The following is a 14,299-nucleotide window of genomic DNA, read 5'->3' as shown; positions in this document are numbered from 1 at the left end:
CATACATATGTGTGCACATACATGTCTGTGCACATACATGTATTTGTATGTACACATGTATGTATGTACACATAGATGTATGTATACGTATATGTATGTATACATATATGTATATACACATATATATCTTTATGTACATATATGTATATATTCATTGATATTTATATACATATATGTATATATTCATTTATACACATATATATACATTTATATCCATACATATATTTATTTATTTTATTTTTATTTATTTATATATTTATACATTTATATTTACTCAACTCTTTTATATAGGCTCTTCATAGACCACATTCCACTATTGGATTTATGCATAATCCAAGAAATTCTCCGTCGGATGAAGAGGGTGCATGTTTAGCTCCGACCTCTAGCAAAGAAGAAGATAATTTGTAAGTTGCAAAGCTTTTGTGGCAAAAAATTGAAATAAAGTATTCAGTTTTATAATATCAAGTTTGAAAAAATCACTTTGTTTAAATAAAGCTTAGGTTATAAAATATGTAAATTATTTCATGAATAACCAAAGCTTTTATGAAAGAAAGCAATTTAGTTTTATTTTCTTTAAAAGCTTGCTATTTGAAAGGTTTTTTTTTTTTTTTTGTTTTTTTTAAATGAACATACAAGTCATTTTTTTAGTGATTCCTAGACCTAATTTATGTAATAAAGAATAATTGCTTTAAACGCCATCATTAGATCGCGAAATTTAAAAGAGCAGCTGCTTATAAAAAGGAAAGTAAGCTTAATGATTGAAAATACATTTCTTTTGTGTAAGTATCCATATAAAACCTTTCTAAATTTTTATTTAAGAAGTCCCAATGATGATTTACTACTTCCATTTGCAAGAGAAGGCTTTGGCAGACAGAGTATGTCTGAAAAACGAAAAGGCCATTTAGACCCACGTTCTACTGAAATATACAAACTCGCTAAAGCTGGCAAAGAAAACAAAGGTAATTACACTTTATATTAATATATATACATATATATGAATATATATACTAGCAAGCCCGTTGAAATATTTTAAGAGTGTTTCATCAATGTGTTACCAATCCTATGTCCATAGTCCATAGATGAGTGACCTTTTCTCTAAAACTGAGTTTTATATTTCTTAGATCATGTTTGTAGGGGCACACACTACCACAGAGCATGCTATGCTGTGTGAAAGCCTTGAGTGTACATTAATAATGGGATAGAACACACCTCGACCACCCCACCCCCAAGCCCCCCCCCCCCCCCCCCCCCCAAAGCCTTAGCAATTTGAATGTTGAATTTTGAGTAAAAATGCAAAATAGAGAAAACGTGAAAAGAAGGGCGGAAAAAGGCACTGCGTTTCCTCTTATAGAAAAACAGAAAAAGACTTCTTGTTATGTGTGGAGGAACCATTTGACTAATAAAGTCAACATTGACTTATGTTGTAAGATTTAGTGTTAATGTCAGAACAACTGTCATCAAACCAGATTAAGTTCTGTTTGTTAGCCAGTCTTCTCACTTCAATAAAATGTCTATCCCTACTTAAATTGTAGCTTACACAAGTTTATTGCCTATTGATTAATAGCCTACTACACATTCCTTGGTACAGTGCTTGAGGCAATACACCCCCCCCCCCCCACCTCACTCCTCCCTACTGCTGGATAGAATGAGCCATAGATTACGAATGTTTATTTAACCATGAATAACACATCCGTTTAGATAGGGTCGAGCACTATGTTTCTATAAAGGCCTTAAGTGAATGCTTATCAGCTTTCCCATCTAGTATTTACATTAGTTGCTAGCAAACCCCACAGGGATCGAAGGGCATACACATTAACACATGTGTCGTTTACAGTTCAATGTAAAGTCTGATGAACGCGTTCAAGCCTTTCACATAATGATGTAACAAGATTATAAACTGGCCGTTGGTTGAATAGAGAGTAGGGGAAAAAGGGGATGGACTTTGTACATTCTTAAAACTGACAGACATGTCCATGACGTATTGTTTCAGCTTAGTATAAAGCGTACTAAACAGTGTTAAATAGTGTTCCAATGACAATCAACAGTACTCTTCTTGGCAAAGTTGCAATTATTGTTTATCTAGAAACAAGATGGCTGCCTAGCACTCGTGGTTAGTTGCAACCTATCGTGAATTATTTTGATTTACTGTACTATAATATGATTGGTCAAGCGTATCAATGCATCTCTTCCCATTCATTATTTTTATGCGCATGCCTTTTGTCACAATGTTTTTGTGTGACTGGGTTCACGATATAAATTTCCCACAGGCCTTCTCCTACCTTTCATCTATCACATACGAAATCACAAGACGAGCCTTCTTTTACGTTCTATATACATTTATTTTGTCTTCACATAGACAGCGTGTACAGCCAACTTACGCCATGTTCTTCTTTTTTTCTACGCATGCGCACCGCTACCGTCCTTTTCTGATGCAATCTCAAAAACACACTCCCAAGCTACGATACAACAATGTTTCACTGTTATACGCCCTTTCTCCCGTTTAAAAAAAAATTAATTTATTAATTATTTTTTTTTTTTTGTTATATAGATCACATTCACCATAAAATCTTCATGATAACATAACAGTGAAACAAAAATCATGTGGAAAAAGAACTTGTTAATGAACATCCTAAATTATTTTATATGTACACTTTTTTAAATTAAATGAGAACTATCAATAAGCCAATACTATATCCCATAGAGGAGTATTTCCCATGAACCCCTAAAACAACAACCAGGTACTCGGCACAACCTCGAGATACCCAAAAATACAACGGACTGCATCCTCAGTCTCGCAAAACAAAATCAACTATTTAGCAATGAAGATCAATTATCTCCACAAAACAACACTAAGCTAATGGGTTCATTATCCAACCAAGAAAATAAAACCTCTTATGGTGTAATAATTTAGCACATTGTACATTAGATATAACGATATAACTTAATCACATATTTCACTTGCCATAACAACTAATGGTGCATGACGACGCCCAACCAACTATCAGTATACAAATATAATATCCAATGGAGGACAATTTTCCATGACCCCGGGACAAACAAAATATCTCGGCAAACCATCGAGATCCAAAAAACCATAATCAATATCCCTCAAATAACTATGTTACGTATCAACCAGACAGCATCCAGCATGAATGGGTGACTACGACAATACAACTACTCTACAAGGGAAACAGGGAAAATACTGGGTCCAACCATCAAATCAGAAAATATATCCTCAATTGATATCACATCCAATAAACCATCGAGTTCCTAAACCTAGCAATAAGAAAGTAACAAATTACTTATAGTCAATACATGGCAAAGTGTAAAGAAAAATTGTAACTTAGGTAAACCTTCCTAGTTTAATAAGAACAAATGACTCTAACTAAGGAATATCTCCTCTTAGTGTAACAAACAAAAATCATTAAACCTCACTAAGGAATATTGCCTCTTAGTGCATCTCAAATAAATCTAACTAAGGAAAACTTTCTCCTATTAGAACAAAATCATAGCTATGTAATAGCTCCCATGGGCAAATCATATCCTTGATTTCCCTACTTCAATGGTTGAGGTCAACTCCTCATCATAATATATGTAAATTACCACATCTTATTACATATAATTACCACATCTGTCAGGTCATACTGCCATAATCATGTTCATTACTTAACAAGATATACAGTATACATACAAATCATAAAATACAATAAAATGTATGTTCATTTTCATTACTAAATTAAAATAGTGGTAGAACATATTTATACAAGTCATGTTATGACTTATTCCTATCTTGCTCACATTTTTAAAATGTTAATGTTCTCTGGAAGTACACATCACATACTACATTATTCAAAATTTCCTTATAAGAATTGGCTGATATGTCTCAGGTCATTATTTTCTTTAGTCAGTTCCATGTTTGTTTTTTCATCTTCAATCTGTCTTGATAAAAAAATTTAGCTAGTGTATTGTGCAGTCCCTTTACAGGTTAGCTTTTCTTGACATAATGTTATTAGACAAATCCATTTTCCTTATGAAAGCAATATTTACTAAGTCAAAATTCCAAACACATAGTTAAGCTCTGTAAATTGAATACAGCTTTAAACAACAATAGAATCCACTAGCATTACTATATAAAGTGCTAAAGAAATACACAACTGTTATGTTCATAAACATCAGTTAACAAAATACAAGGTCCAATAACAAACTAAACAGTTGTTAACACATTATGATGACAAACTCCATGCTTTACTTTAAATGGTTTTCCACCTTACATATTTAAAAAAAAAAAAAATCAACAACATGTGAAGTAATGTATGTTAGTAGTCCTCAGTGGTGGTAGCTATACCTTATATCACTGATGCTTAAGTACCAATGCACACCACATAAAAATAACAGGTTTTGTTAGCCAAAAAGGAATGTGTACAGCCAATCAATGAAATAAATTTTTTAAACTGTTGAGGTTGGTGATACAACTACAGTGGTTAAAATTTGTATTGTTACATCCACTAAACCAGGTTATATATGCATGATAACTGATGTTACATATTAAAACATGAAAGTGAAATCTTAAAGGAGTAGTAAGTTCAGCATATTTATCCACAAAATATTATAAAAATTGCATAGTCCAACCAATGATTTCACTTCTTTCTTTGTAGTAGGGGTTTTGATATTTAATGTTTTGTCCTTATTTCCTTCAGTAGGTCTAATTTCTTTATTTCCAACCTTAAATTCTAGGAAGTCTACTGTATGTACTCCCACATGCAGTTTCTCTGGTGCTATGGTAAACACATGTTTTCTAAGTCTTTCTAGTATTTCTTTTAGTGTATCTATGTGTTCTGCCCATGTGTTATTATGTATGCATATATCATCAACAAAGAAGACCAGGTTTTTCATTCCCTCTGTCATTTTATTCATGAATTTTTGGAATGTGGCAGTACTGTTCACAAGTCTGAATGACATCACCTTCCATTGACATAGACCCTTGCCTGATGTAAAGGCAGTGTATTGTCTTGACTCCTTTTTCAGTCCTATTTGCCAGAAGCTTCTGTTTAAATCACAAGTGGTAAAAATTAAGGATTTACTGATAGTTTCTAAAATGTCTTTAGGATCATCCATGGGTGCAGCATCTATCTTAGTCCTTTTATTCAATTCTCGATAGTCACAACATATCCTTACTTTGTTTTTCTTTTTTCTTACTATCACCATGGGTGATGAGTATGCTGATTCTGTTCTTTCTATTTGCCCAGACTCAAGTAGAAAATCCAGTTCTGCTTCAACAGCTTCTCTATAAGCAACTGGTACTTTGTAATGCTTCCCTTTCATAGCACTATGATCAGTCAATTCTATTTTGTGTTGAATTGTTTCAGTAAAACCCATTTCTGTTGTAATATCATCCTTGTATTCATTTATCATTTTGTCCATTATGTTTTTCTCCTTCACTGGGATATGATAAGTATTAATTTCTTGTGTATTACAGCTTTCACTCATTATAGTACAGGCCATATGTTCCTCTTCTATCAGTTTCTCTGGCTCTACATATAATTTCTTCATTCTGTCCATGTGTATAGGAGTGTTATTTCCCTTTATGTTTATTTCATCATTTACATCAGATAGTTTCTTGATTACTTCAAAAGGTCCTTGAAATGCTTCTATGTTTTCTCTGTCTGGCAGTTTGACAAAAACTAAATCTCTTCTTTCACAAGTTCTTAAATAGCTATGTTTGTTTTTAATATTTCTGTGCCTTTCATTGGCTACCTGTGCATTCTCTTGGGCTGTCTGGACACCATCAACTATTGTCTCTTTAATCTGGTTTACTAGTCCATGAGGATCAAATTCCTCTTCATGTTTATTTAATAATTCAAGTTCAAAAGGAGAAAAACCTGTTGACTCATGTTTAGTTTCTCTGTTTGCGAATAGTACTTGAGATTGGTTACTTTTACTTTGTTCTAACTCTAACTCATGCTGTCTCTGTTTGTCTCTATCTTCTAACTGTCTCTGTTTGTCTCTATCTTCTAATTGTCTCTGTTTTTCTCTATCTTCGGCCTCCATTTTAAATTTTTCCAACCCAGCCTTCATTTGAGCTACTTCCTTCTCAATCTCCATTTTAACTTCTTTCACCCCAGCCTTTATTTTCGCTAGATCTAGTTCATGTTGCCTATTTAGTTCCCTCTCTCGAGCCCTGTCTTCCCTTTCAGCTGCCTCCGACCTCTTTTTGTCTTCCCTTTCAATAGCATCAGCCTCTGATACTTTATGTTCAACCCATTTGGCCTTCTCTGCCCCAGTGTAACCTAACGCATCAGCCCACTCAAGGTATTTGTCATAAGACGCCATGGTAATGATGCAAGAACAGTTATTCAGTTACACTACTAGACTAAATCTAGATATAATTTTATTCCTTCACGGTGCTGAGCACCGACCACTTCTGACACCAAAATGTCACAATGTTTTTGTGTGACTGGGTTCACGATATAAATTTCCCACAGGCCTTCTCCTACCTTTCATCTATCACATACGAAATCACAAGACGAGCCTTCTTTTACGTTCTATATACATTTATTTTGTCTTCACATAGACAGCGTGTACAGCCAACTTACGCCATGTTCTTCTTTTTTTCTACGCATGCGCACCGCTACCGTCCTTTTCTGATGCAATCTCAAAAACACACTCCCAAGCTACGATACAACAATGTTTCACTGTTATACCTTTATATGGAGTTGGACATCAAATTTTACTTTGTAGAAAACAGCGTTAATCCCACTTATTTGTAGAACAAAATAAAGGTCACTACACCAGTGTGTACACAAGTGCTTGGCCCAAAGATTGCTGTAGAGTTTATTGTGCCTTGTGGGCAATAAAACACGTAACACACGCTTGAAGATAGCCGCTGTATTAGTGTGAATATTTGATGGGCAGTACCATGTTTCACATCGCAATAAACGGATTACCATTGGCTGTAGAGGCTGGAAACATTCAGGCTAGATAGCTAAATGGTGTTACTATCAGAATAAGTGTTAAACCCATACTAGTAGAAAAAAATTTAAACTGTCCAAAACATGTGTGGTGTCTGGCCTTAATTCGATTTAGTGAGCAACCATAACAATCCATTGTATCCATAGCCTATTGCACTCTTTAAAACGAACTTGGGCGCCGTAGTGCTCATGGATGAGCCCGGGCACTAAAATGGCCACGCACTGGGGCCCTGGAGCACAAACCTGTTTCATGCCCCTATTGTAGAGTATGATTTGACCTGGGGTGGGCTGATTGGGTGATCGCACAAGGAATACTCTACCTCACCCTTGCAGAAGGTGATCAACATACACTCTGCTCAATGTTTTCATACAGCATACCCTGGGGAGTCTCAGAGGTAGTGTGGACGAACCCATACCCCAACAACTACGATCCAAGATATGTATGATCAGCATATAATGTTTACATTTAAATAACTTGGGTTCTTATCAACCAGAAATAATAAAATTGATATCTAAAAATAAATGATACAGTAATTAATGACTCAACAGAATATTTATGCTAAATAAATACTTATACTGTTTTTTTTACTGATGAACACAACCATTTTTAACCAGAAATATGTGTGTGTGTGTGTGCGCGCACTTGGGGGTCGTCCATAAATTACGTCACACTCGTAGGGGGAGGTGGGGTCTGTAATTTTGTGACGGTATGTGATGGGGGGGGGGGGGGGTTCAGATGGTATGACGTCACACTTTTGCATTATAAAAAAGCAATGTTAGAAAACGAGTTTTAGCCGTCATTTTGCGTTTTAGAAAACGGTTTTAATAAATTGATCAAATAGGAATTGATCAAAATATTCTATGTTGACAGAGTTCTGACAAGATTTTGGAAAAATAATGATGTTTTAAGAAAAATTCAATGGCAATTTTGAGGGGGGGGGGGGGGGGGGGGGGGGGGTTGTAGGCTGGGGTGTGATGTCATTTGCAGGGGGGGGGGGTCTGGCTTTTTGTGACGACGTGTGACAGGTGGGAAGGGCCGAGGTAAAAATTGTCAAAAAAGTGTGACGTCACTTAGGGATGACCCCTTGTATTAACCATAAACTAATTTTAACTATTCCTTTTATCTAAACCCCTTGAAATTGTGTCTAAACAGTCCTACCATTCGGAGGTTTTTTTAAATCTGTCAAATGATTCATACTTTTAAAACACCAAGACACATGGTGTAAAGAGTTCATCTGTTTTGTGACCTCGGCATACAAGAGGATAATGTGGTCAGCACTATACCCAGCCACTATTGTTTCCCTAACTTGAGTTAGGTACCAATCAGAGCTGGATGGACTCGGGGACTTTCTACTGATGGAACCCGGATTTGAACTTGAGACTTCCTGCTTAGCCGTCTAGCACCACCGCTAGACCACGCTGTCCTCATAATAGAACTATAGTGTACTCTAATATTAATTCTCAGAAACCAGTTTTGCTTGTACCATTTTTAAACAGGTCGGATTTTTTGTCATCGAATGCGTTCATTTCATTTAACAGGTAAATTCTCATTAACAAATTGTGTGAATTTCTTTATAATTGATGTAGAATGGTTTGGTAAAATGTGAGACATGAAACTTGTAATGGCAAAGTGGTAAAATGCACAAAAACCCATAGATCATTTGACACTTATATCTTGCTGCATATAGGTTACCATGTGGTAGGCTACCATCTAGTAAAGTGCAGAGTCCAGGAATTTTTATTCTTGTAGCTAGACATTCAGATTGTCTGCTTTCTATCTTTATCATCTTTATTTCTACATTTATTAAACTACAGGCCTTCTAAATCAAGTTTGCTCTAATGGGCTTTTGCTAAATTCACATTTCATGGTCTTGGTCTTAGATGATGGAACCCCTAGAGTCCACCATGTAGGGGTGTCAAACTGATTTTTTTTTAAACGGCCCTAGAGCTTTTTGATAGTTGCTATGTCAAGAACTCATGATTCTAAGTAGTAAAAAAGTTACGACGTTTTAAAAAATTGGCTTTTAACTTTTTTTCCAACACCCTAAAAAGTGCCATGTTTGAGAGGTTATATCTGTAAAAGTATATGTCACAAACACAATCTTTTGAACTCAACACCAACACACATACAGAAAGAACTGACTCAATATTTTTCAAACCTCAAAAATAAGTACATCATTTAATTAATTGCATTGAAATTGGCTTTTCTCACTATTTGAAAAAATTAAAAAGGGAAGTAAAATACACAAATTTCGTACAGGGCGCTTGGGGTTGTGCAATCTATGGGGCGCCAGCGGTTGCACCTGTTGAAGTTTTAATGTAGAATATAGTAGTAGCCCTAACCTGCTATGCAGAACATCTGATTAACGGATGCCAAGTGCTAACATAGATTCTCTGTGTATTTATGAAAATCGCATCCTCCTGGGTGCCGCCCTTATCAAATTTTAACTATTTTGTTCACATAAACCTCGGGCGTATTCTCATCAACTCCTTAAAGTTTTATAGCACTCTGATAAATGGTGTCGAACCGCATCCGACTTTCATTTTTTTTTAATATATACCATATAGAGACAAGAATCGCTCCCTCCCGGGCCCTACCCTTTTAAAATTTAAAAAATACCAGAAAGTAACAACTGGTGGCCAGTATGGGGGAGACGATATGGTCGAGTGGTTGGGCACACGATTGCTAACCCACTCGACACGGGTTCAAGGCACGTGTTTTTTACGAGTTGTCTTCGTTTACCCAAAAAAAAAAGTGAATGCGAAAAGATAAAATCGATAGCAAGATTTTAAGCAAACAAACAGACAAAGACTAAAAAGTAGAAAATAATTATCATTAAAAAAGTTTTAAAAAAACGCGTTTTCTGATTGAACTAAAAAGTAGAAAATAAATGCTATACATCACAATAATGCAAGCGATCACTCTACTATAAGCGATGAAAAACGTGGGGCGCCGAAGTAAAAGTTTTTTATTGGTCATTGTTATTTTTAGATAACATAAGGAAATTGCGCTTAAATGTCACTAGGCTTTTTAATTAACTTGTTTTATTTTGTTCAGCCCAGAGATATAAAATAATGACTAAGAAAGCAGGTAGGAATGAGGCAAGCAAGATGAAAATAGAACTTTACTATGGATTGACACTGAAATCAAGAAACAGCTTCAGGCATGCAAAGGCATGCTTTAACTTAGATAAGAAACTATTACAGTTCTTTTACACAACTTTTGAACAAGCTTTTAAAGAAAACAAGTCTTGTCATAATGTCTAGCATTTTACCATAAATCTGATTCAAGTCTCTCATTTTACCAAGACCTGATGTAAAATGTGATTTTTCATGAAATTTAAAAATTGCAGAAAATTTAAACTTGAGTTTAAATTTAATTTAAACTTAAACTTAAGCTGTTAGAATCATATAAAGAAATACTTTTTTTTAAACAGTGTCTTAAAATGAATGATTTGTTGTTTAATTTATCACTGTATGTGATGTTGTTCTGCCAGCATGATTATTTTACCTCGAAGTTCTAAGGCATGCTTAACTTTATTTGATTTTATTTATTTTTAGTTTCTATATCCACAAATATTACCTTTCCATTAGTAGCTGAATATTACCAAACGTCAGTTACCCCCAGATATTGATAAAAACTGAACCATTTCATTTTTATTTAACACGTTTTTATTAACTCAGCTTCGCGTTTGTTTGTTGTTAAAATTGACAACGAAAATTAGCCCACTTCTGATTGCTCTAGAGATCTGAAATTCGGCATGCAGGCTATTTTCGCCTAACAATTTCAGATGCAATCATAAAAACTAGCAATTAGAGACCTAAATTAGCTTAATTAAATTACGCCCCTAGGACCCTAAAATTGAGGACATGATTTCTCAAAAACGCATGTAAATTTATAAAGTACTAATAATATCCCGCACTTTTATACACATTTTATTAGGCGTTCATTTGGTGTGGGACGGAGTGGTCTAGCGGTAGAGAGCTGGACTGCTAACCCGTTAGTCTCGAGTTCGAATCCGAGTTCAAGTCAGTAGACCGTCCCTGAGTCCACCCAACTCTGATGGGTACCTGTTAGGGAAAGTAAAGGCGGCTGGGCATAGTGCTGACCACACTATCTCTTCATATGCCGAGGTCACAGAAACAAGTGAACTCTACTTCACTTGCCCCATAGACCGTCAGGTTTGAAAGAGAAACTTTTCACTTGGTGTGCAATTCTTTTTTTTATTACCACATTTTTTTTTTTGAATGTTTTACAGTGTAATGCTTAAGGTGGGTGGAGAATCTACAGTTAATCTGTTCGAGGAGGGATGGACGTTGGGCCAACTACCTAAAAGCATTCAAAAACCTTTTGATCCTTTTTATTTTGATAAAAAATCCTCTAAATTTTTATGTATTTAAAAACACTTAGTCAAGTCATACTTAATCAAGTCATTAGATAAAGTAGAAAATAAACTATTTAAAAAACTTTTAAAAAACCACGTTTTTCATGTGTAGCAACGGACTAAAACGTAGATTTTGTGCTTCCTCGAGCTGTGCAGGTTCTTGTGATGACTGTTCATACATTTGATGACAAAAAAACGTGGGTCGGGCAGATTTATGATTAAAGCGAAAAGCACACAACACACGAATTTTAGAAATTTGATGGTGAACGTACCCACGTTTTTTGTCTGGAATTTCTTTTTTTTTAAAAATTGTATGAACTCTGGATATAGTCAACGATTACTGCTACCCATTGTGTCTTTAATGTGTAGTCTTTTTTAAAACGACGATAGGTGCCACAGTGCTCTAGGGGAGCCCAGAGCACTTCGAGTCACGCAATCGCTGAGGCTTAGGCGGCTGCGCCTGTTGAAGTTTTATCACTTAATATAGTAGTAACTACATTTTTGTAACTACCTCATTGAGTTTTTTAAAAAGCCAAATTTGCACCATGCTATGTATCTTATATGGAAAAGCATAAAAATTAAAATATACTGTAATAATGCAGTGGCAAAACTAAAAAACAAACAAACTGGAGAACTGGAGCACTATCATTTTCATCAGACTTATGTCTTGCTTTTTAGTAAAGAAACATTTCTCAAGCTGTGATCTTTACTATTACAAAATGAATACAAAGTAGTTTAATCTTGAGATTTAACCTATAAAGTAGTATAAAGCTGGGGTCCTGCTCTCTTCAGATTGGCATTCCAAAAGTCAATGTCAAGATTATTTCAAATAATAGAAACTAAATCTTGCTTTCTCTTCTGAAAGTCCTGATAAGTTGCTTATGGTTTTTGGAAGTTAATAATGGTAAAATTTGAATTTTCATCATGAAATGCTGGAATACTATTCATTATACAGTTAAATGGGTGACATTGCACCTGTATAATTTGCAGTGTCAGTCTTGTTGATAAGACACATTGCATTTTCCAGTGAGAGCAGCTAAATGAAAAATCAGATGAATATTGTATGTTTATGTCTAACATGGCTGTCTGCATGCTGATTAACTTGTACTAACAGAAACTGATCTTATTTGTATTTATTGTCATTCAGGATTTTATATTTTTCTTTTTAATAATTATTTTTTTACAGACCATATTGAAAAAGAAGATAAATAGTTGAGATGCTTAAAAAACTTTTAAAAATTCATAATCAATTACAGGTCAATAATAAATGCCTACAGAAACTTGCCAGAACGATGTTTGCCCAAAGGGTGTTTACCTGAATGGGAGAAATGGCCTTTTCTTTTAAATGTACAGATAAGTTTTAATCCATAATATGTTTTTGGGCAGTTGTCCATTCTCGCTTGTTGACTTTGGGCAATCGTCCAACTCTGGAAAATGTGCATTTAAGAATTTGTCCCATTCTGGCAAATGGACATTTGGAATTTTGTTGCATTTATGTAAATAGTCATTAGGGCAAACATCTGGCTTCCTCAATAATAACTTAAGATAACAAGTAAAAATATTATTTTCCAGGTGCCTATAATCATAAACTGCATCACAATATTAGGTTTCAATCAAATTAAAATTATTTTCTAGGTACTTCTAATCTTCAAACTGCAACAGCTGAACCTGTTGTTAATATTCTGAAGAGATCCTCATCTGAAGAGTGTTTAGCAAGTGCTAGACATTACATGGAAGAAAATAATTCATCCAAATTTCAGGTATTTTTTCTTTAATAAACACTGATTTCTTTTGCATTATTCATTTTTCTTTCAAACTTGCTATTTTATAATTGTTTTATTAAAAGTTATTTATGGAACTTGAAAATTAACTCATTTATTATTAAGACATGGAATGAGCTTGTTACAAATTTTTTTTTAAATGCCCACATACATATTTAAAGAAATGTTTTGAATAGATGTATCTTCATCAAGTACAAAATAGCAACAGGACAAAGTGCAATTCTACATTATACTGGTTACTGATTGGGGTTTCAGACAAATACATTTGTAGGAATTTCCACACTTGTAAATATTCAAGCTGTGACACATCATCATAATGTATTTTAGCATGAGGCACATTATTTTTAGGTGTCGCCTCAATTTAAAAAAATAAATTACCAACCAAAACTTATAGGTTTAGGAGTGGGAGGATTTATTATAATAATAACTTGGCTGGAAAAATAGGGTACCATTTATTTTAAAGCTAAATACCAATTTTTTTATTCCAGTAGTTTAATTCTTAAATATCAAGAAGAAAAAAATAAAATATCAAGTGCTCATTTAACAGGCTGTCGTTCTAAACAACTCTTAGCCTAACATAATTTCAAAAAGAATAAACAACAATGAAATTGTTACTTGACTTTATTATTTTTTACTACGAATGTTTCATTAAGATATATATTAGGGGTCATCCATTTATGACGTTCACATATATAATACTGAAGAGAAAATGTAAATAGTTTTGTTTAATTGCATTAACTTTTTTAGTTTAATTGCATTCCCCTCCATCACCACATAAAAACAGCTCAATGAGTATAAAGGTTTTAGTTCTAATTGTAACGATATCTATGCTTAGTCTTCTGTTCAGCAATAGAGTTTACAAAGATATTACTTATTTCACAATTGTTTATGCATTTGCCATTTGAGAGATTTAAGGCTCAATGTGTTTGTGATTCTATATTAATATATGACCCTGCTGATAGAAAAATGAAGAGGCCTCAGAAAAATGGAAGAGCAGTCGCTTAAGTCGTGGAAGAGCATGCAATGATAGTTTTCGTGCAGCAGTTGACAGATCATATGACCCATTGGACCCTTCTTTGATGGATACTTGTAAGTGATTAGCAAAAGTATTTGATTTTTTCCATTGGTTTTATCATATTGTTCAGCATTAAAACTACTATACAAT

The 14,299-nt window shown here is 34.3% G+C and overlaps 1 protein-coding gene across 4 annotated transcripts in view; it reads left to right on the top strand.

Annotated features, from left to right (window-relative positions):
• LOC131946603 (partitioning defective 3 homolog) overlaps positions 1-14,299 on the top strand; it is a 78,819-nt gene that overhangs the window by 55,388 nt on the left and 9,132 nt on the right. For 3 of the 4 annotated variants that reach the window (XM_059307498.1, XM_059307497.1, XM_059307495.1), the window contains 5 exons: positions 292-404; positions 820-959; positions 8,466-8,507; positions 12,989-13,113; positions 14,097-14,223. In XM_059307498.1, coding sequence (XP_059163481.1) covers positions 292-404; positions 820-959; positions 8,466-8,507; positions 12,989-13,113; positions 14,097-14,223 — 547 coding nt within the window. The remainder of the gene's footprint in view (positions 1-291; positions 405-819; positions 960-8,465; positions 8,508-12,988; positions 13,114-14,096; positions 14,224-14,299) is intronic. The other variant, XM_059307496.1, reaches the window with a different exon arrangement.

This window comes from Physella acuta, unplaced genomic scaffold, assembly GCF_028476545.2.
Source record: "Physella acuta isolate Inbredline_101_S28 unplaced genomic scaffold, ASM2847654v3 ptg000565l, whole genome shotgun sequence".
In the NCBI taxonomy this organism is placed as follows: domain Eukaryota; kingdom Metazoa; phylum Mollusca; class Gastropoda; family Physidae; genus Physella; species Physella acuta.
This window is presented reverse-complemented; position numbering and strand designations above follow the sequence as displayed.